Source organism: Coturnix japonica, chromosome 2 (genome assembly GCF_001577835.2).
Source record: "Coturnix japonica isolate 7356 chromosome 2, Coturnix japonica 2.1, whole genome shotgun sequence".
NCBI classification, from domain to species: Eukaryota; Metazoa; Chordata; class Aves; order Galliformes; family Phasianidae; genus Coturnix; species Coturnix japonica.
Genome location: NC_029517.1, coordinates 84,530,375 through 84,555,334, shown reverse-complemented (window position 1 = coordinate 84,555,334; position 24,960 = coordinate 84,530,375). Strand labels below are relative to the sequence as shown.

At 35.1% G+C, this 24,960-nt stretch overlaps 1 protein-coding gene across 1 annotated transcript in view; it reads left to right on the top strand.

The window, feature by feature from the left end:
- The window catches only part of DOK6 (docking protein 6), a 249,435-nt gene that overhangs the window by 196,708 nt on the left and 27,767 nt on the right, over window positions 1–24,960 (top strand). The window contains exon 7 of the mRNA XM_015855138.2: window positions 8,833–8,950. Coding sequence (XP_015710624.1) covers window positions 8,833–8,950 — 118 coding nt within the window. The remainder of the gene's footprint in view (window positions 1–8,832; window positions 8,951–24,960) is intronic.

The window sequence follows — 24,960 nt, the reverse complement described above, 5'->3', positions numbered from 1 at the left end:
TCCACACAAACAGGAATTTTTTTTTACGTAATCTTTTCGCTGCCAAAAACTTCCTTCCCCCATCCTTGGGGGTGGGGAAGGGGAGTGAGCAGGGCGGGAAGGATGGGTCCTTTCCTCGAGATGGGATGTGTTGTGGGTTGGTGGTTCCGCCCCGGGAAAAAAAAAAAAACTACTCTTTAATTTTGGAGATATCAATCAAAGAATTGTGTAATGAAAGATGATGAGGCTACTGAAAGGCATTTTGTCCAACCTGCCTGCTCAAGCAAACTCACCTAGAGAGGCTGGTTGCCCAAGACCGAACCCAAATGGCTTCTGATATCTCCAAGGAAAGAAACTCCATAACCTCTCTGGGCAGCCTGTGCAGGTGTGTGGTCACTGCACAACAGTGTTTCTTCCTGTTCACATGGAACCTCCCGTGTTTTGGTTTGTTCCCATTTGCCTTGTTTCTTGACACTGGACACATCTAAAAAGAGTCTGGCTCTGTCCTTTTTGTACTCTACCTTCCAATATTTGTATACATTGATAAGATCCATCCTGAGTCTCCAATTCTCCAGGATAAACAGTCCCAAGTATCTCAGTTCTTTTTCACAGAAGAGATGCTCAAGTCCTTTAGCCATGCTTTAGGCCCTTTGCTGGATTCTCAGGTAGTTCCACATCTCTCTTGTACTGAGAAACCCAGAACTGAATACTAGATATTTCATGTGCGGCCTCACCTGTGCTGGGGAGAAGGATCACCTCTCTTGACCTTCTGGCAACACTTTTCCCAGAAGTCCCTTAGACTGCTTTGCAGACAAGGGCATGTTTAACTTTCTGTCCACCAGGACCCACAGGATCTTGTTTGCAAAGCTGCTTTCTAGCTGGGCAACCCCCAATATATGCTGGTGCACAAGGTGTTCCTCCTTACATTCAAGTTCTTGTTGAACTTAATGATGTTCCTGTCAGCCAATTTCAGCAGCCTGATAAGGTTCCTCTGGGTGGCAGCACAAATCTTTGGTATATCAGCCACTCCTTTTGGTTTTGTGTCATCAGCAAACTTGCTGAGTGCACTCTGCTCCTGAATCCAGATCGCTGCTGGACAGAACTGGACTCAGTACTGACTGGCCTCCAACTAGCTTTCATGGTGCTAATCACCATTCTCCAGGCCCTCTTCAGTGAGTTTTCAGTCCAACTCATTGTCTGCATATTCACCCCATATTTCATCAGCGTATCTACAAGGATTTTATTGAAGACAGTGTCAAAAGCCTTACTGAATCTACTGCTCTCGTCTACCAAGCCAGTCATTTCATCAGGAATGGTTATCTGTTTGGTGAAGCTTGTCTTTCTTGTGTTAAATTCGTACTGACTACTCACAATCATATTCTTGTACTTTATGTGACTGAAAATGTTTTTCAAGTTTAGCTTCCCAGGGTCTGAGGTGAGGCTGAACAGCCTACACATCCTCTTTCTTGCCCTTCTAGAAAATATGAGAGCCATTGGCTTTCTTCTAGTCCTTTGGCAAGCTGGAATGCATCTGCTGTACTTGACTGTCCTACTACTAACTCATTTATTGAATAAAGACCAAAACTCTTCCTAGACCTTCTATCACTGACGTGTTTATATATATCACCGACTAGCACTTATAATGATGCACTTAATTTACTTGTTTCTGAAATGAGACAAAGCTGTAAATGAACATTTTCATGATTAACTGCTTGAGATGAATGACCCCTGGAACATATCTTTGAAGGTTAAGCTAATAAAATACAGTTCAAGAAGATCTGTATCAATGCATTACATGCCACCTGCCTTCCATTAAGCATTCATGAGTCAATATGATGAATTGTTCTAGGACTATGATTCATTTCCGTTTTTGACTTAAAGAAAATACATATGGGGGTGGTGTTATTTTGGATTTTGTTTTTAAGTAAGTGTTTTGTTTTGTTTTTTGATTGTTTGTTGTTGTTGTTGTTTTTTTGGTCTGATCCTCCTCATTTTCCATCTGGAAGTAGTCGTACCTTTAAATATATCACTACAAACCACTTTGAAATACCCTAGGATACTTTTACTTTTTAATCCTGGAGATTCTGTCCTAGGTGCAGCTGCTTAGAGAAATTATTTTATAGTTACACACAGTCTTATCCCAAAATTCTGTCTGCAAAAATCTTTTATTTTGTGTCACGCAGCACCAATCTCTATGTTGATAAAAGCTCCCATATCATGGTGACATAAGGGGCAATCAATATCTGAAAATAATGTCTATGTAATAGAATTTATGAATACTCTATTATATATACATGCATATATTAGCTATACCTGCTACTAATTGCTCCTATTTGATGGAGATTCCTAACATTTAGTTATATGTGTTTTCACTAAGACCTACTGTGTATTTAAGTATACTATATAAGTATACTGTGTACTGATGGTCAGGCTTGAAATGGTCTCAGATCTGATCATGGCAGCATTGTCTCCTCTGTTATTAGTAAATGGTTTTATGCAATAAAAAATAAAATTAAAATAAATAAATAAATAAAAAGATGAAATAGTTCAAATATGTCATAGTTATAATAAAATAGCTCAAACATTCTAAATGTTCAAAAACTTGACCCGCTCTCATGGTAATTAGTAGTTTACGTGAACAGGAAATGAAAGAAAGAGAGAAAGAAAGACACAATTTTGTAACAGAAATGAGAGGACACACACCTTACTGACATTCAGTAAATATAATCTCAATGCACTAAAAAATCCAGCTACTTTTGTCCAACATTAAGCCATTCTATCAGACAACAAAGTGATCTATTGTGAGCTCCTTTTAGTGGAAAGGAAAAAAAAGAGGAAAAAAAAAAAACCAAAAAAACTCTTCTGCCAGAAAAGGAGCAAAATGTCCCAATTCTTTCTTTATAGCGTGGCCAAAGAGATTAGAAAAAAAATAATAAAAATATATCAGTCCAGCTGAATTTCCCTTCAGAATGCTCTTCTTGCCCTAATGCTTTATTATTCATATATAATATTGTTCCACAGCCAAAGACTAATCATCATCCAGCTTGGCACTGCAAAGTGATGTTATTATTTTGAGATTTTTTCCTCCATAATTGATTAAGAAATTCTGTAAAAGGTCCTTACAAGGTTAGGATTGTTACTGAAAACCTAACTGCTAGAAATATGTTATAGAGGTTGAAGTCACCCAAGTGACTTTCACAGCTAGCTTTTCTATAAGTCTTTCCAGAAAACTTATGAGATCATATATTTGAGGTTCATTGCCAAGTTGTGTCAGGAACAGCAAGCTGGATACAAATATAAAAAGAAAGATAAAGGAGTCTGTAGAAAAGAAATAGTATACAAATATCTGTAAGTATTTATATTACTAATGGATACACTTAATAATCAGCTCTGTTCAAAAAAGGTATGACTATTTTGTAACCAAGCTGAGTGATTGTGAACAAAAAATTATAGGAAAACTGAAACCATAAATTAATAACAGATCAACAAAGAGAATAATAATCTGATTGCACCAGTATAGAAATATGTCCTGCATAATAGTAAGTATTCTCATAAGAAGTCCTGGATCAAGATACTGTATAATTATTGAACTTCAGATCTTTTAAGACCAGATTAAATTGGGTGAGTGAGGAGACAGAATTCAAAAAGAAATTTTAAAGGCAGGTTGAATAAATTGTTTGCAACAGCAAAATAATTTCGACAGAAACAGGCAAATGACTATACTTGGAAGGAATAATCTGCTTCACAGTTCAGGATGGTAACTGGTTTATGTAGAACAGATCTATGTGTCCTAACACAAAAGACGAATGTGGTACAATGGTGTCTGCTTTGCAAAAATGTAAACATGACACCTATTTCATGACTGTAACTTAAAATTCATTAAAAAAAAAAAAAAATAGAAAGCATTTTACTTCTTCCCTCTTGCTTGAGCCCTAACTTATCGTCAGTAGATGCTATCTTCTAGACTGTGTGATTTTTAAACACCAATAATTTCCCTCTGTGAACGCCAGTAAAGTGAGTCCATGCTATTCTGCTGTCAACTTACACATGCTTTAAGTGAAATCTATTTCTAGACAGTCATTTAATTCTTCAAAGCGTAATACACAGAGAAACATTCTTTACAGTTATAAGGGAAAATATCTAAGTAATAATATTCATGTTTCTAGATTGCAGTTCTTGTTAGTTCTTCTGTGACCTGATTATCTTGCTATTTTTAAAGACTAATGAGAAAGTGAAATGAGCCAGTCTTTTTCTATCCTCTTTCCAAGGCATATCTGTGATAAACATGTCTTCATTGCAGGCTAAAAATCTGATTAACTATATATATATATGTTATATATATATAACAATCTAAATTATATAAATATAATCTATAATATAATAATATTATATATAATAATAATAATATAATAATCTATATATAACTGTTCTTCTCCCCAAGCCAGACCTATTTCCTGTCACCATCTGGGTTTTGACTTCTCTAAAGCAAACAGAAAATTAGAGAATAATATCCTAAACAAATCACAACTCATAGTTCAAGCTCTGTTCTTAGAACAATATTAATTATTGACATCAGAGTAACAAATCTGTTTAAGTCAGTGGAGTTGCCCTGTGGGAATTATATTGAAAATTTAGTACTTAAGCCCTGTCATGAAGAACAATAATGAAAAATATGGGGATCAACTTACTGTACACCGATTTTTTTTTCATTTCTATTTCAATCAGATAGTCTTTTAAGGATTATAAAGTTGTCACTGGCAAAGGTAAGCTTCATACAACTTAAGGTTTTTTGGATAATCAAGAACTAAATGTAGTGTCCAACATGTCAAATGTTTATTATCAAAGAAAGATTCAGTAAGAAACTAGAGGAAACCTAAGTACTTCAGATTTCATATCAGATAATAAAAGTGTCAGAGATTGATTTTTTTAATGTTCCCAACAAAAAGTTAGTGTGTTTTTGACATATGCATTTCTGTTTTTCTCCCACATTCTAACTGCTACCTAGTTTTCTCCCTCAGAAGGTGAGCAAGAAAGTCTAGATTATGGTTTTCATTTCTTGACATCTAATTTGAATTGAGAAATGTTTGTATCAAATATATTCTGATGCATGCTTTAGCTAATGCTACATTATTATATTAGCGAGCTTGATTTTGTATATAGGTTCTACTTTCCTCTATATTTCTACACCTAGTTAGCAAAGATTAAGGACAGCTCATTCACAGAGAAAAGTGTTTATTTCTTCTGTGTGATTTTGCTGTCTCTGCTGTTATGGACCCTTTCTGAGCACTTAATGTTAATGCGTCTGAACATGTTTTGCCAGTTCATGAGGAGAATACACCAGGGTTGGAAGCAACAGCAGAACACTGGCCTCCATACTTGTTGCTGTTGATTTAGTTGTGTAGTTGGAAAATAAGCCTAAAGATATAGGTGATGTAATTTTATAAAATATTTGCTGTATGTATGTTAAATTAAGGACAGAAATAATTTGTGTAGGAAATGAACTGTCTATGTGTTTAGAGAAAAGGAGAAAATTAAAGGTTTTTTACTTCGTTTTTCCATGAGGAAATGTTCTCTGAGTAACCTAAATCAGAAAAATTCTAATTCTTCTGGTTTGATTTGTTTTGTTTTGTTAAAAAAAAAAAAAAAACAAAGGGGGAGAAGAATATCTAGGATAAATTCTCTAAACTTACCCAGAGTAAGTTCTTCCCCTGGTAAGAAGCACCAGATGTCTCAAACCTGAGTGACTAATTATGTAAGAAGTTATGGTTCATCTACCAAAACCTGCATTATTTTTTAACACTGCTAACAGAAGTTTATTTACTCCTGTGTAAAAGGGATTCTGAAACAGTAGGTTTCTGTAGTCTTGTTTATCCTATAGTAATCTATGTATTTAGTAACATAGAAGTAATTGATGGTATGCATGTTTATATGCTTATTTTTTTTCCCCTTGGTTTCAAGTTTTTTATTTGAAACACCCACAGTCTATCACATAAGATGTTCTCTACAGAAAGCAGGTTTCTGTCAGTTGCTTATCCATTTTTCTTTGAACACAACAACATTTTTGCAAACTGCAGTTTGTAGGAGTCAGCCTTCGATCATTATCATCTGCATTTGACCCATAGTGTTGTTTTTCATTGATTAAAAACTTTTTTTTTTTTTTTTTTTTTTTTTTTTTTTTTTTTTTTTTTTTTTTTTTTTTTTTTTTTTTTAAAAAAAAAAAGGAAAGATGCAGCGTTTGAGGCAGGGACTCAGATGTGAACGATCCAGATCCTTTATTACAAGTTCTCACATCCCTTATATACCTTCACAAGTTTTTGTTTTCTAACTTTCCCATCTGCCCTTGCAACTTTCCCAACCACTTTTACATGTCAATAAAGCATTCTATACTTTTCAACTGTCCATGCAGGCACATATCCAGTCAGAGCATTGAGACCCTTCTTCTCCTTCCAGAGGTGTCCTTGGTTCTCATGCTATTTATCTTGCTCCGCAGCTGCTGCTCTGAACAGCTTTTCTTGCATTCCCACAGAAAGAGACTGTGGTTAATAATGATCTAACAATTATTTAGAATAACTTTATGGACAAAATGATGTAAAATTAAATTGTCATCCATTCTATCATGGATAAGACGATAAGGTCTTCAATTCATGTTTATATTTTAAATTCTCAATTTCATAACAAAGCTAATAATGTATTTTAAAGATTGGAAGGGTTGGGTTTTTGTTTGCTTTCTGAGAATGATATTTTCACAAAGGGTACATTGTTTTTTTTCTTTCTATGGTGTCTCAAAGGAAATCTAGTTCACCTGGCCCTACAATTGCTTGTTTAACTTGATACTTCTTACTGAAAAGGTCATCTTAAAAGTTCTTCTTTAATTAGAGAATCTGAGGAAACTAAGTATTATGGATGCTCACTACGTCCTACAGTAGTTCCTAATTTATAGTAAAAATGTAGTAAAATATATGTACAGTTGTTCTGCATCATTATTGGTCAGATCAGGCAAGAAATAATCACCTATGATCAGGAATAATCATAGAACTTTTTAACCACTTTTTTTGTTCCATGAAGTTAGCTTTGAGACAATAAATCATTGTCAAAGTGATTCTCTGTACTGGAATTTGTATATTATGCATAATAATAATGAGTATTAGCTATTGCCTTAAACTCAAGCTTACTTTTTAAGTGAACAAACTGTGAATAAATCATCTCTGTTACAGGAGGTTGTATTCATTTTTATTTATTATTGTTATAACAAAGTTACCCTATTACCAGTGCTGCAGTAAGACAGCATTATAAGAGAGTAATTCTTAGAAGGTTTGATATTGCCTTGATCTCCACACTAAAACTTAAATTCATAAGTCTCCTCAGAACAGAATTTTAAAGCTTTTGAACTTAATGATCAAAATGTTTCTTTGTGCTCTTTTCTTCATATCGTATAGCTTGTAGTGATTATCTGCACCACTGACAAATAAAATGGAATACTGGCTATACATGAGCTGAGAAGACATTAGCTGTAGAAAGGGGGTAATTCTAATGACAATTCTCAAGAAAACAATAACCGAAGTAATTACATATCTGCCACACATCAGTGTGTATCAGTGTTTAAAAATGAAATAATTGAAGATCTTTGGATTCTGTTTCTAAAAGAGATAGGCTTTTTATTAATATTTATTATTTATCAGACTTTATTAGTATTACTGAACATCATGTATTTGTACAGATGAAAATGGTTTTTTGAATTTTGCATTATGGTTCTGAATGAGGATTTCCTCGAAGTTAATCACTACCCTACAGTAAATGATCCAAGCCTTGAATACATTTTGCTGTGTAGCTGGATTCTGAAAATGTGAGTTTCTAGTCATACTCTTTTAGAAGATGATCCTGGTTCTACTCCTGAAATTAAGGAGTTTTCCATTATAATTTTTTCTATGTTATTGAACCTCCTAGTGTTCCAGACTTCTGAAAAAACGGCATGCTCCATGGGGTCATCTTGATTTACTAAATACAAATTATGTATTGTATTTTATATTGTTTAAAGCCAGAGACAAGCAAATTTTGCAGTTAAATTCTCTTTTCTTTTAATGAGAGAAAGCATTAGAAACAAAGGTGGACGCAAAAAGATTATCAACATGCAAAATCTCTGTAATTCTTTTTTTCTTGTAGCTCTGTCTTGTCTTTCTTTTGTATCCCATTTCAGATGTGTTTTGGAGACAGAGCTGTCTTTAGTAAAATTTACATTTCTCCTGTTATGTTTCTGTGTTATAGCTCTTGTACACATGGATATTTATTATGTAATTAATGGCTTAAGTTACATAAAGTCACCGAGAATGGAAAATTTGCTTTGGAGTTTGTTGCCTGGCACTGATGATGAGATGCCTCCAATGAGATGGAGGATTTTGAAAGTAATGACTGTTACTAATTCTCTGCTGCTTGTCTCAGATTCTTTTTTAGTATCTTTCTGGATATTCAATTCAATTTACAGGTTAAATGACCAAAAAGGAATATGATTGTAGAAAGTTATAAGATTTCAGACACTATAGCAAAGTTAAATCAGAAAATCCTTTTAGCAGAAAGCATAGCTGTAAACAAGTAGAGACACATTGCTGTATGCTAATATTAAAGTATACAAAAACAAAACAAAACAAAACAAATCCTATATAACCATGTATATGTCTGCAGCCTTTTCCTGAGCATTCACTATGCTGTGCTTATAAGGAACTTAAATGATTTTGAATACCTTTCTGTGGTAATTCAATAATGTCTTCATAATGTCATTGGTTCAATTTATAGTTTTTAGAATTACCTATCAAGTACAGTTATGTGTGATCTTCCCCTTATGTTTGCTTTATTTTTCAGCTCCAGACCAGTCTGTCTGAACCAATGACATTATCCAAGTCAATCTCACTTCCTCGTAGTGCGTATTGGCATCATATCACTCGACAGAACAGCGTTGGAGAAATCTACAGTTTACAAGGCAAGTATATGCCACATCTATTAACTACTTTCCATTTGACCAAGAGTCATGCAAATTGCTGTTTAGTGTCACTGGTAGTTTTCTCTCCTTTTAATTTCATCAATTGTCAGTAACCACAGTGGGATTCCCAAATTTACATAAACCAGGTTTCTTTTACTCAGTTTATAAACTACTGGTGAAGATTATTCCCAGGATGACTACATAAAATTGGATAAACAGTTTGGCTCAATGTAGCTTCTCAGTAGCTAATGAGTGTCAGGATGCTTTAGTACTTTTTTTCGGAGAAGACTGTGTATGTATTTGGGCAACCTCAGGGTGCCCAATTAAGTCTACATAAGATGGCTGTATGAGTTGCTAGAATAAAACAAAGGAATTCTAGGAATAAGAGCTACTCTTGATCAATTTGTTCAGAGGATCATATGTATGAACTGTTGATTAGACTGACTTGCAAACCTGCAGCATATACCTATCATATTTTTCCTTCATATACATAGATTCTAAGCTTTTTACTTATGACTTTAAATTTTATAATTAACTGAGTTGGGGAGGAGGAGGATTCACTGCTCTCAAGCTGAAATTAATTTATATCTTTTAGGAAATTGAAATTATGATACATTTAAAATATAGATAGTAGTTAATGGTATTGTTTTCACTTTTTTTAAAAAAAGAAAAACTATAATAAACATATTCCTTAATCAAGAGCTTAAGGATTTCATTTCACTTCCCTTTCAATAAGCTGTTTGCATAAGCAATTTACATTTAGATAGGAAGCTAGAAACTGCTCACAAACCACAGTACCAAGTCCAACAAATGGTATTACATGCTTTCATGCAGTACATAGACGAAAGCCACGAAGTGTTTTGTTTTGTAAATTATCACATAAATTAAAATCAGCAGGTGAGCTGTGAATTCAATAGATGATTCATTAAAGGGTACATTATTTATTTTTCCTCAGCCCTCATCGAACGAGGACAAAGTGAAGCTCTAATCATCGTTACAGACTTACTGTCAAATTACATTAAAGAAAAAAAAGAACATAACCTTTCAGAAGTTGGTTGTGAAAAAAAAAAGTTGAGCTAGTAGATGACCTTAAAAGCATTCATTATGTAATGTTATCATTTATGAAGACAATAACAATGCCAAAAAGAAAAAAAGTCATTTGTCAATGTGTTAGGACTCTTCTTCTTATGTTCTTATTGATCACTTCTTTTGGAGAAAAAGGAGTAATTGTTATGACATCCATGAAGTGTGAGAATTGAGCATTGTTTGTTCTTTGCTGCATCTTTCGTTTCTCACAAATGGCCTTTGTAATTCAGTATAATTTAAAGGAAAACAAAAGTTCATACATTGAATGCTCACTCGGTATGCATACCAACTGGCTCAGCAGGAGGTAACATATTGGATGTGTATTACGAAAAATGTAAGAATTCTGCTTTTTTAGAAGCAGGCAGATTTTGTTTACACTTTCCCTGAAACATGGGACAAATAAATATTTCAGAACATAAGATTTTCATTCCTCTTACATGTACTGGCTGAAATTTGAGAAGGCATAGTATGTTTCAGGAGTGATAAATCAAGTTCTATCAGTGGCTAAGAAATATTTCAAGAGGGCTATTTTCTTTGCCTCCAATTGCAAGTCTTCTATAGGCAATAATATTATTCATTTATATGTAATGAAGATCTCTTTGGACTTTCTGCTGCAAGGCTTATGACTAATGAAATGCAGTATATTTGTGCAGAAGCTTAAGGGAGTAGGAAATATACTTTCATTCTAATACCTTGCACTGGTAGTCTTTGCACAGCAGAGACCTACTGGTTGCTGAAACATCAGCCTGCAGATGCTTCACACATGTGGGTGGAAGGTGGGTAGTGAGGAAGCAGATTGCAACCATCACTCCAACTCACCCTACCACAACAGACAGGTGAGAGGAGTTATTGTAGAGGAAAAAAATCACTTGCTGCTGCTCTGATCTCCTCTGAGCTTGAAAAGGTATATTGCCCCCATCAGAGACAAGGCTTTTTCTTTAGAGAATAATCCATCAAATTTGGTTCAGAACCATGTGTATTTATGGTAGAGCTTTTTGCATTCAAGAAATGTGAACATTTCACATTTCTCTCGTTTTGCTAATTCTAAAATGATATAACTATCACCATGTCTACTTGTATCCAGATTACTATTGATTACAGTAAAGTAGCATCCAAACACACTGTTAAATACAGTGCAGAAGTGTTTGCCTAGTGGCAATTCATTCAGAGTTGCAGTTGAAGTGACTAGAATTTAATTAATAACAGCTGGTGATATATAAGGAAAAATGAATATGAGCTCATACTACCTTGGATAAATTGGCTCTTCAGGAGGTATTTAGCAGTCAAATTTAACTTAATTAGTAGTTTGAGTTGATCTGATAATAAATATGCTGTACAGTGAGAAGGGGCAGGATGAGGGCTTTGTGGGGTTTCTTTAGGGGCTGTATTTCAGATGAGAAAAGGCAGCTCAGTAGATGGATTCTGGGTTTATAATCCTTCATCTACCCATGAAAACCCTTCATGATCTGAAAAGATTAAAGCATCAAATAATACTGTGAAAGGAACACAGGCTGCACAAAATATCTTAAAATGCTGTGGGCTGGTTTCTTTTTATATAGCTTTTCTACCATTTTCTCATCATGGCACCCTTTCAGTTCTTGATTGTAGTTCTATGATAAAAGTGCTAATTTAGTTGTCTAGTTAATTTTACATATAGGAACAAGTTGAGGGTTGGCTTTTCCCAGTGGTGGCGTTATCACCTCCAGTATTCATTTCAACTTCAATAGTATAGTGCTGCTGGCCTGGTAGAACTTCCATACATGATTTGCAGCCACTGCATAGGTGGTGTGGTGGGCCCTCATTGACTAACAGTCACTTTCTCATGTTGCTGTGCATTGGCTGTCCTTGCTGCCTGATGGGTCACTGGGCATCTGGCAAACCCACTGTTGCATGAGAAATTTCCTTCCACACAGAAAAACACCATAACATTTTTAAAACCAAAATTTATTTTAAACCTCTGGGTTAAAACAATTTCACTTAACAGAAATAAATGAATAAATAAATAACCCACCAAAAAACACAGCATCTACCCTTATAACAACTCACTGATTATTTTTATTATCTGGAATATGATTTATCGCTATTTCACAAGATATTAAAAACTGATAACTAAAGAGAATGTGTTTTTAAACAGCAAATAATAGCATAAGTTTTGGTATGTTTTAAAACTTTTCATTTGGGTGTTTAAAGTTGCTTAGAATGAAAAGGAACTGCAGATAGAGTTTTCAGCTGCATGAAACTTACATTTGTGATTGTATGGGAAATTGGTAATCACAGCCTGAATCTCTGATTAATCAGCTGAGGCAAGTGTTAGGTCAGCTGTGGGAGCACACGTGAGGGTAATTCAGCTGTGCTCCCGGAAGGGGTGGAGCTTGACTCCACCTCTCCTAGACTTCATTTAAGGGCTGACCACCACTAAGGCAGCATTTCTTTAAGATTGTTGCTTTGTGGAGATCGGATAGCTAGCCTCAGAATTTTTCAGCCAGACTGAAGGCATTCATGTTGGTGAGTTTTTCCCATATATAACCTTTCAGATATCGATCGTCATCCTTCTTGCATTATTATCATCTTTTGTATTGTTCTACCTTACAGTGGTTCTTGCTCTAGTGAGTTTAGACAGTACAGGTTTTAAAAACTGTTGGTTTAGATATTATTAAACAAATCAGGCCAAGTAAAATTTTGGTGTAGGAACCGGCATTAATTTTCGTAATGCAGTTATGGAAAACTCTTTGGAAGTTGTATTCATAAAATCCAATTACAGCTGGCCTTTCTCTAAGAACTTCAATATCAAGAATTACTTTCAGTCACTTCTATTGTGTTTGAGGCTTATATTCTTTATTTGGACTATGTTTTTGCATACTCAAAGTGATGAATACCTTTCCACATACAGAATCATACTTGTTTCTCTGTGATCATTCACATAAATGAATATGTATAAGAATTATACCCGGAACACCTTATATGTTTTCCCATTAAAGAGAACAGTAATGCTTTCTTTTCTACAGTAAGTTACTTATCACCATTTGCTTATCACAAATGCTTATCAAATTCTGCTCTAAACATATAACAGTCATTAAATAGCACTTAGGTTCCTGCTAAGTGTCTTATGTTTTTAAAGGTAATGTGGAAATGGAACGTGAAGAAATAAAAATACAGCCTTCAGTGAGATAGGACTTATGCCTGAAGCATCACCTAATCTTGTAAACATGTGTCAAAAACAAAAACACAGGGAAATAAAATTTAGCCTCTCTGTAGGAATTTTGGTGTTGATTTTAGTATTTCACACTAAAGATTCATGAAACTAAATCTGCTTTTACAAAGCATAAGGAAAAGAACCTCTGCTTCCTCGTTAATGCTAATATCCTTAGAAGTCAGATCTGCGTTTTTCCTTCTCTTTTGCCTTGGTAGAAGAGAGCTCACTCTTTTTCTGAATATATTTTAACAACATATAGTGTTAACCTGTTCAGCTAAAAGGCTTTAAGTTTCAAAGGGAGACAGCCAGACACACAATTTCTTCCAGCTATGGAAGTCTGCAGCCTTTACAAGGTAGAAAGACTGATGTAAGGCTAAAAATAATCAAAGAATATTTGAGTTGCTACATACTTAGGAGAGTTTGAATGATCCTGTTCAACCCTCTTTAGGGCTAATCCTGCAGGAAATTCCTATGTGGTCTTCTGTAGTTTTCCATAAATTAAAGTATGTAAAATGAATTGAAGGGCATTCATCATTTTGACATTTTCATTGTTTGTCCATATACCCAGCAACAGAGTACAGAATTCATTTCCTTATCTAATCTCAATACTAGAATAATGTGAATGATATAAACTGTTAGAGTATGTCTGATCATTCCTTAATGTTTCACTAAGCAGCTACCAGCAGCTTAAAATGGTTTATAGCCTGCCACCTTCCCATTTCCTTTGCTGAATCTCATCAGGACTTTCACATTAGTAAATGAAGCCTATAAAATTTGAAATATGAATAAAAGACAGCTGAAGCAAATATGGAGTAGAGATTGTGTTAGAGCTACATTATTTAATATGATTGCATTATTTGGCTTCTTGTGTCTTATGCTGTAGATACTTTTCTTGTGAACTTTGAAGTTTTGTGCAAAGCAGTGCACCACTAAGCTGTTTTTAAAACGGCATGTTGGAAATGAGAAATGTCCTACTCAGAAACTAGTGAAGGACCTTATTTTGTCTAACAATAATTGCTGTTACTAGTTATGAGCATTACAGTCAAGCTCAAAAGAGTATTAGTTCTGATAAATGGCTGCTAGGAGGTTCTTACAGTTAGAAACCATGAAAAAACAGGGGTGAAAGTCAAAAAAAGGTAAATAAAGCATATTATGTGGTCAAATTCAAAAGTTCTGATTTCATTTCAAGGCTTGTGTTGCAATGCCCTGCCTCATGGAACATAGTCCCCCAGCAAGAGATCTTGTCAATGAGGCTGTTTGTACAGAAGGTGCACTGTAAACTGAGGTTGCAACTGAAGTCCTGAACAGTGTTCAAAGAACAGCTAAATATTGGAAGATTACCTCTTCTCAAAAATAAAATAAAATAAAAGGATAAACAACAAATGTAAAGTTTTCAATACTGGCTACAAAAATTCTTACCTATTAATTATTTTTTATATCATAGGTTAATGATTTCATTAATAAAATAGCTTCTTACTCAGTATGAGAAGCGGATTAAGCTTTGGCCCTGACTTTTATTAACCAATCCCAGAAAGCCTCAGTCTGAGTAAGCTTAAGACTACATACTTGTTACTGTCTGAGGGTGGGCTGCTACTGTGATTTGATCTGTCTGTTCTCTGATAAAATTCAAGAACCTGTGTTGTACTTGAGATGTGCTGTTCAATGAAAGAACGTGTGCAATGGGAGAACTGATGTAGCCAGCTCCATGGGTGCTAATCATCAGCTGGCAGAGGACCGTCTGAGCAAAAATGGGTAACTGCTGTTCTGAAGAGAAAAACAAATTATTTTGCAAAGGTCAATTTTGTGAAAACTACATTTTCCATTAAATCTTTTCAGTGATAAATCCAAATGTCTCTAGATAGGATACTTTGTGTTAAGTATGTCATTACAGTCACTATCAAGAAGATTGTCAGTAGGCTTAATAGTTCATTTTTTGTAATTTTAAAAAAATTGAATTATTTCTATGCTGAAAAGACATATTTATTAGTCAAATATTACTCAATCATGACTGCATTCATCTGCTTAAAAAAGGAAAAAATAAAACTTAACCCAGCATAGCTGTGAAAATATTCCTGAGCAAAAATATGTGTTTTTGTTTAGTGCCTGTTTGCAGGAAGTGTTTACACTTCTTTTTCTTTCAGTAATTATTTTAAATAATGTAAAAAGATTGATATTGACATTTCTATAGAACACGTTAACAAAAAATGTTATAATTTAGATATGGTGTAGGTTTTGAAAATAGAGTGCATAATTGGAAGAGTGGGAGAATGTTAATAACATCAGCTTTGCCTGCAGTAATGAGAATGGAAGCCAAGCACATGATTTCAAATACCTTTGATTGTGTTCTGCCTGAAGTGGAGGAAAATTACAACTCCTTCTGTTTCACATTCTGATGTTTATTATATAAAGTGACATCTTCTAAATAGCTATATAACACCTTGTCTGAAGTGACTTAATACTGACCTAACTGCCTATTAATTGCTTATGAGTTTTGCAATATATTTATTGCAGAAAGAGTATCATGAAACTTCATGCATTTGACGTTTTCTTGATATTGTCTATCACATCTATCCCACTTTTGTAATCTGCAACAATATTATGGTAGCAATATTTGTAGTAAATGACATAGTCTACTAATACAGAGTATTTTCACGATAATACCAATTTAAGCTAAACAGACACTATACACAGCATGGTCAATTTATTCAATCCATGAGAATATGTTCTTTGTAACTCTACAATAAATTTTAGATGATTAAAAAATCATAGCATTATTCAGAAGTGGGGTAAAAAAGATAGATGTTAAATTAATAATAATAATAACAAAAAGCTTAGAACACTTTTCATTTTCTGTTTGTTCAAAAAAAGCCTTTTCATCTTGGTGAATGCTCATACCCTGACAACTTATTATTTGATCAGAATGATACATTGTAAGACACTAAGATTATTTTCAGAGAAGTAAGAACTGTGAATAATAATATGAATTTCTTCCCAGTGCAGAGTTAACAAGATTTCACCAAAGTGAATGCTTTTAAGTTTTTCATCCTTTCTGAAACAAGTCTGCCAACTCCATGTTTGAGTACTAGAAGGAAGTTTTCTGTTTAGCTGCTGAATACTTGTTTATCCTTCCAAATTCTATGAAGGTGACTTTTGGGAAAGGATTTTATTGCTCTGACTTTAAGAATAGATGAAATAGTAGTCTATAAAGCTTTGTGGAAGAAAGGAGAATGTATTACTGAACTGTAAGAGAGAGAAAAGAGAAAGGACTTGGTGGAAAAAGGAAGAAGGGTGAAGTTAGCTGCTCAGTTATTTAGGATTTTTACACTATTTATTGAAGGTATATCCTTCCCTGCTTCTGACTATACATTCAGCAGGGCTGTGCATGGTAAAGCCATATTTATCCTAACTACAGGCTTCAGAGGTGAAGCTCTAAGTGGTACCAGGTGTTTTGCTGTTCAGCAAGTTTCAGAAGTATTTCCAAGCAATGTTCTTGCTGAAAGTAGGGTTCACAGTCTGCTTATGTTAAGTGTTGGAGCTTAAACTTTAATTCGAAAAAGGCTTTTCTCATTGATATTGTTATAAATACAGCATCAGTTTGATTGAACTATTGTTGACAGACTGGCCCTTTGTTTTTATCCATTATTACTGTTAGGTTGTTCCAGGGTGTCTCAGCAGTTTTGCAAGGCTTCTGCTTGTGAGATGGTACTCTATCATTACTGAATATTTGATGTCAGAAGCATTTTATGATGGAAGAGGTAACTTGTTTGGGGTTAGAAAATGGAAATGTATTTCATTCAGTCTTGTCAACTATTTCATTATTCTCCATTCATCAGAGCAGGTATTTAATTCTGAGAAATAGCTCAGCAGTTTTTTATCCCTTTCATGCCTCTTATAGAAACATGCCTCTGATCAAGTGTGTGCATTTTGGTTTAAGTGTTAGTCTGTTGTAGTGCTTTTCCATGGATCTGTTTCTGAAGAGTTGTGTTTTCTTCCTTAACTTTTGCCATATATTAATTAAGGCAGTGCATTTTCAACAAGTATCTGCAGGGGGGCAGAGGATGGCAAATACTGAACATTATCTGTACCAGAGCATGATTTTTCAGGCATAATATACACAGTTTTGAATACACCTATAACTGATTTTTACTCCGTAGTACAGTTGTAAGAAGGTATCTTCTCAGTGGCGGTGGCTGCAAAATTCTCATAGTTTCTGGACTGTTTATCTTCTTGTATTCATTCAGTAAAAGAAAAAAGTCTTTTTTCTTGAGCTTCTTTATTGCTTCTTAGTTTGCTGACTAGCATTTATGCTTGTGGATTGGCCAGCCTCAAGGTACTTTAGAACTCAGGAAATATAAAGGACCAAGATGCCTCTTCACATACTCTTATTACCTTAGTTGTACTTTAAACCTTGTGCTGAACTGTAGGAATGAGCCATAAATTTTGAAATGGTGTTTATTGTGTAATAAAATACCAAGAAGGGAGACAATTTAAGCTGTTATCTTCAAGGTGTGACTGTTTTTTAGCTTATGCTGCAGTAAATCAGGTATATTGCCAGGGACATGAATGATATTATGCTACCATGCAACTACTGTGAAAAAAGGAGATGTACAGAAAATTTGAATGGTATCATTGCTATGAATATTAGATGCTTACTCATTTTCCTTATCTAAATATTTAAAGCCATGCAAGAGAAGACCTTCATAACTAAACAAGAAAGTGAAGTTAATATTCTGTTAAAGCATTTGTCCTCAGCTGTTGCAAGTTATCCTTGCTCTGGGAAAAAAAAAATCTCTGCTCACCTATAGAAGATGAAAACCCTTCCCCATAAGTCATGTCCAAAGTTCATTGTAGCATGAATGCTTTTGCTCATTTCTGCAGTGATCTGTGTGGGATTTTTACAAGGAAATACAGATTTACTTTATATGATAAAATACCTGTACATTTGCTGTGGACTTCTATATGAAGGAGATCCCTTTTTAAAATTTCATTATATTGCAAATGTGATTCATCAAAAGAAGTAAACTAAGAATGACACTGCAACTGTGGAAATTGTCTGATGAAATCTTCTTTGCATAGCATGAAATTATCTCAACACCCATAATATTGCAGTATGAGTTAATATGTGGAGAAATATTCAGCCTCAACAGTATTGGAGTGATGATGTCCTTATCCCCCTGAGAACAGCTCTTTGACAGCAGGACCTCTAGAACTAGATCTGTGAGTCCTGACCTGCTGCTTGCATGAAATACATTAACGTAGATAAGATGCACAAATTAAAATAAACCTTATTATAACACGTGTTAAGGTAAACCTTATTATAAAATGATCATTACAACATGAAAATTTTCATTCATTACTTTTGGAAGTTATATTAGAACTCAAACATTCTTTCCATGTCTAATTTCTTCTAAACTCTATATCTAAAATACATCAAGTTATGCCATATCTCACATATGCATGTCTTACATATTATTTATTTAGTTCTTAATAGCTGCAACCTCGAATCCAACTCACATCCAGGTTTCTTTTTTTTACAGAAGTATTTGTTAGATAAAAAGTACCATTTAGTAAAGATTGGAATTAAACAGAAAGCCATCTATATATATCTACCATATTTTCATATACTTTTATCAAATTTTGTAGACATAAAACAATGGCCACATGCAGTATATTGTAGTTTTTTTCTATGTAGCATTGGTTTCACTTTTCATAAAATGTCTATGAAACAGAAATAGTTGGTTACAGTTAGGTCCAGTGTTCCAGGTTTTGTAACAGAACCTAGAGAGTGCGAGAAACAGGACAATTATAGATTAGCTTAGTTCTACTGAAGGGACCTTCTACTTTGTTTGGTGAAGAGATCTGTATTCTTACTCAGAATAATATTTTATTTTATCACAGTTAGTAGTCCTTTATGTGTTAGTATTGTGTTCTTGCAGTATGGACTATCATAAATGCATTGGTTAATAGTTACCATTATAAAGTGTTAAAAATATTTTTTCACTTTAAAATCTTTCTGGTCTGTCTAAAGGTTCCTTTACTGTATAGATGGATATGATCTTTGTTATGTATGCCAACCTATCTCTTTTATTTTTAATGTTGGCCTTATGTGCAAAATTATATCCCTGGTAAATATTTTCTGTATACTAAATGCACTGTCTCTGGAAAATGTAATAGACATGCTTAGTGCCCCATGATAGTCAGAAGCCTCTTTCCTAATGAGAGCCACGTTAGACACGAAGTCAAAAAGAAGTGTTTTCTGATCTGGATAGTGACAATGAAAGCGTAATGGCTATAGCAATACTGCATCATTAGATTGTAATGCAGATGCTTTTGACAGTAGTTTCTTGTAAGGTAATAAGCAGTTCAGGGTTGTCATATTTGCTATGACCACTGAAGAATAAAGTGAAGGGGAGAGAAGAAAGTTCACCTTGGGAAGGCTCCTCCAAGCAGTCAACATGTTTGGCATTCCAATTGAAGTGTCACTACACCAGTGCATGCAGCACGGGAAATTATCAGGAGGAAGTGGAATCCACAGCACAGGTAGAAAAATATGAATTAAGTGCTGCCTAGGAGACTTGATGGAACAAATCACATGACTGGAATACCATACTCCAGTGCTACAAGTTTTTTAGAAGGGATAGGCAGGACAGGAGAGATGTAGGAGTCACTGTTTATGTTAAGAAGTGAGAGATTTTGAAGAGCTACCTCTGAAAACAACCATGATCAGGCTGAGAACTTATCGGTTAAAATTAGGGACCAGACCAATGAAGAGTGTCTGTTAGTTGGGGTCTTAATACAAGCTACCTGATCAAGGGGAGCCTGTTGATAAGGCCTTTTTGCTTCAACTACAAGAAGCATCATAATGTTAAGACTCTTATCCTGATGGGGGATTTCAACCACCTGTTGCTGGGAAAGCTACATGGTAAGCTGCAAGCCATCCAGGAGATTCCTGGAGTCCATTGAAGATAACTTCCTGGTCCAGGTACTGGAACCAGAGGTGTAGTGTTTACTGGACCTCATGCTCACTATTGCAGAGGAGCTCATTCAAGAGGCTAAGATCAGAAGCAGACTGAGCTATAGTGACTATGCTCTGATCGAGTTTGTGATCTCAAGGAATATGGACCTTGCAAAGAGCAGACTCAGGACACTAAACTTTAGAAGAACAAAATTCCAGCTGTTTAAGGAATTATTGGATGAGATCACCTGGGAAACTAACTTAGGGACAAAATAATGGAAAGGAACTGGCATCTCTAATGATTCCTTTTTGGGAGCAAAAAAGAGCTCTCCATTCCCCAGCTGAGTGTTGTAGTTGTTACAATAGAGGGAAGAGATGTCATCCAGAGGGACCTGGAGAGGCTTGAAAAGTGGGCCCATGTGAACCTAACAAGACCAAGTGCAAGATATTGCGCTTGGATTGGGACAATCCCAGATAGATGAATACATACATACATATGATACATATGAGTCTCCCAGTCTGGGAGAACTCACTGAGAGCAGCCCTGCGGAGAAGGACCTGGGGACTGTGATGGACAGTAAGTTTGATATGTGTGTTTGTTGCCCAGAAAGTCAACTGTGTCCTGGGCTGCATCAAAAGAGGGCCGGTAGGACAAGGGAGGTGACTGTTCCTCTCTTCTCTATTCTCCTGAGATCCCAACTGGAAAAATGCATTCAGGTCTGAAGCCCCCAGCTCAAGAAAAACTTACAGCTGTTGAAGCAGACCAGAGCAGGACCATGCAGATGATCAGAAGGCTAGAGCACTTCTCCTACGAAGTTTCTTCAGCCTGAAGAAAAGGCTCTCAGGAGACCTCACTGCAGTACTCAAGTACTTGTGTGCCCCAGTGGCACAAGTGGTAGGAATGCCGCCTAGCAACACCAGGGCCCGGGGTTCAAATCCCCCCTGTGGTGCAAGTGGTAGAAGTGCCGCTCTGCAGCACAGAGGCTCAAATCTGAGGAGTTGGACTCGATGATCTCTAAGGTCCCTTCCAACCCGCACGAGACTATTACTATTACTTTTCCAGTATGTAAAGGGAACTTATAAGAAGGAGTGAAACCAGCTTTTTGCGTGATCCTGTAGTGGTCTCATAGAAAAGGGGAATGGTTTTGAAATAAAAAAAGGGAAGGATTACCTTAGATATTAGTCAGAAAGTTTTTACTCAGAGTGGCAGGATGTTGGAACTAGATAATGTTTAAGGTCCATTCCAACCCAAGCCATTCTGTGATGCTATGATACTGCAGTCATATTTCTGGGTACTGTTATGTTGAAGGACTTCATACCTTCTAGTGCTAATCTAAAGAAAGATATTTACAGTTGGTTTGTTTGCTCATTTTTAATAGGAGAAGAATCTGTGCATGGATGTTGGTGTAAAATATAGAGATGTGAATTATAAGTAGTTACGCTATTTTGATTAAATTGTTGCCTTGTTTGCTCATGATCCTTTTGATGCATGGAATATGACTGAGATTTGACAAGACAATAAATCCAGCTTGAAAGTGCCTGCTGTTTGTTAAGAAATGCCATGGCTATGTGATTCAGAATTGTTCAAAATATTTTGATAGGTAGCTTTGTGCACACAAGCTACATGCCAAACTAGATATCACTTGAACTTTATATCAAATCTGATGCTGTCTCATCTCCTGTTGCTGGTATTGTGCCAGTGTTAAGGCATATGGCTAGCATAAACGATCTGTGTTTTTACTTACCGTAAATAAGATCGTGTTCTGAGACTTGATCTAGTTTCAGTCTCTGTGTCCAAATGATGCATCTGTGCTTTACTGATGTTAATTAGTATGGAACAATGACCTAAATCTCCTTTTTGAATTTCATTTTTGGCTGTTGCAACTGCGGGGTTCGGGTCAGTGTTCAAAGACTAGATTATCAACATGGATGCAAGAGATAATGCTCACGTTTAGGTACAGAACATTCTTGGACCCTGGCTCTAAACCAGTCCAATATTAAAATGTTTCTAAATCAGTCAGTTTTGTTCTTCAGATGAAGATGATTATTTCCTTAATATTGCAGCAGGTACATGTGTTCCCTTAGGCCACTAGAAGTTTTAAGTCCCTAAATAGAAGTCAATGCTGATAGTGATATGATTACAGCTGCTAATAAAAGCTGAAGGCATGACTCCCTCTGTTCACTGTGTGCGATTCTTGTGAAAGCAGTAATTTAAGTTCCTGAAGTTCCCACCAACCAGGAGGGTAGTGTTGGTATGGAAAGTATTTTAAATCTTGCAAAAACACTCTCGCTACTTGAGATGAGGTGTCAGGGCAAAGGTTTCAAAAAGAAATGTGAATAGTTCCAGATACATATTTCTGTGCTTTTTATTATAGAATGTCCATTGAAATCTGAACCTTTTGAAAATTCTATTTTTTAATAAACAATTTCTATGATATATTCATCATTTTATTTGAAAGTCTGAGTTAATTCAAGAAACCAAGAGTAGACAGAAAGTAGCAGAATTATTCAGGATAGGGAGGAAAGGGAGGTGGGAGTGGGAGGATGTCTTTGAGAACATGCAAAAATTTGAATAATCATTATTATATTGGGTCCCTCCCACCAAAGAAGCTGTGTGCCAAGATTTAAGCTTCTTTTTAATAACTTCTGTATTCACAGATGGAGAGTTTGTTCAGATCTGTGTTTGAGAATCTAAGTTGAAAGAGGAAATGCATTATGTTCTTTTCTCTTTTGATTACTAATTGCTTAGAAACAGTACATTGTATCCGTGGCTTATCTTGCACCTACTTGCAATGAGCATATTTATATTTTGAGCAAACAGTCACAGGGCTGTATTGTCTATCATTTACTTGACCTAGAGGAAGCAGTAGCCCTTTGTAGTCCTATTGAAAACAGAAAGGGAATGAGAAGATGAGGTTACATTTTACAGTTAATTTTTTTTTTTAAAGAAACATTTTGTTCTCTGCTCTAGAATGTTAATAAAAGCACTGTAGTGACAATAATACATAGGCTTTTCCCGGGTAGGAAAGAACAGAAATGTATGTTCTGCCTTCTGGCAAGTGCAATGATTTCACATTTTATCTGTCAAATCTTTCTGTATATATATAATGCTTCTAGAAGCATAGTATCTCTGTAGTGAAACATATGAAATCTAAATTAACAATTCTACAAAACAAAGTCATAACAAAAATAGAAAATATGTTCTGAAAGTTGTAATTGTAGCTTATAGGAAAGAAAAGACTGGATATGTGCATTTTCTAAATATTACCTACTTTTTGCATGTTAATGTTCCAGACAATGGAACAGCTTGCCCAGAGAGGTTGTGGATGCCCCCTTCCTGAAGGCATTCAAGGCCAGGCTGGAACAGGGCTTTGAGCAACCTGGTCTGTTGGGAGGTGTCACTGCCCATAGCAGGGGAGAGGAGCTAGGTGATCTTAAAGGTCCCTTCCAACCCAAACTATTCTATGGTTCTGTGATTTTATGATGTGCATATAATGTAGATGTTTATCCAAGGAGCAGTGAGCTTTTTAAAGACACATTGAAATAGTTCAATTTTGACAGAAGATTTTGCATATTAAAAAAGAACAAACAACAACAAAAAAAACTGTTACTGGATTTCTTCCAGTAATTTAGTAATTTAAATGCAAATCCTAACATACAAACTGTTTGGCAGATTTTACTTTTTTGTCTTTATGTTATAAGAGGATGGCCACAAATAATAACATATTTTTAAATATTTTCAAAAGTATAATCAATGTAATTTAACAATTGAAGATACTATCAGTAGTTCAGAATTAAGATTCATTTGTGAAGTCTTTTTTGTTTAGTGAAAAGGAGCATTAAGACAATTTTCTAACTATACGCTTAGTTTATCGATACAATTTTACATTTACGTATTTTACAGTTAAAATTAATTTAACAAATGGCAAGAAAGTTTACCCAAAGCTAGTTTTAATTTTGAAAACTGCTTCTTTTGTGTGTGTGTAATGAGGATATGCTCATAGCATTTTTCACATTGTATGCATCAGCTAATTTGATTCTACATCTGCATTTGGCTAGGCGTATGTCAGTGTCACTGTCTTTTTATTTGTCAGTTGTCACTTTAGAACATTCAGAAATAGCATTTTACTTGGTATTTTCACGCTTCTTTATATTCATGTTCCTTACCTTGTTTTTAACAATAAACAAAATCAGTTTTGGACAGCTCTTTGAAAGGATGCATTCCATTTTATGTTTGCATGCTTTCTGGTGACAACAGCTTTATTATTTTCTGGATTTCATTTAACGTGCCTAGGAGAAGAAGCACCGACTTCAGACAAGAGGAACTGTATGTGAGCAAATTACCTTACCGGTAATCATTCCCTAAGAGTTAGCTCATACATAGATTTTAGTGAATATCTGAATTATTAATCAGTTTCATCTTATGTATGTTAATTATTTTCATTTCCAATTGAAATTTCTTAGCATAAAAGAGAAAAAAATCTAAAGAAAAGTGTTAACTTCTAACACATATCCTTACTGTCTTTTGAGACATGCGACCTGCTGTATTCTGATTTTTCCCTTCTAATGTAAATGTAATAGATGATAGAATTGTAATTCTGCTCACTGTGTTAGCAAAGGCCGTCACTGTGTGTAGCAAATCAGGCAAAGACAATAGCAAAAAACTGTCATTGCGCATTCAGCTCTTTATAAGAGAAATGGAAAAATACTGTGATGAAAGACTCATATGAAAAGTCATGAATGCAGGAATGCTGATACTCATTTGAGTGCAAATTT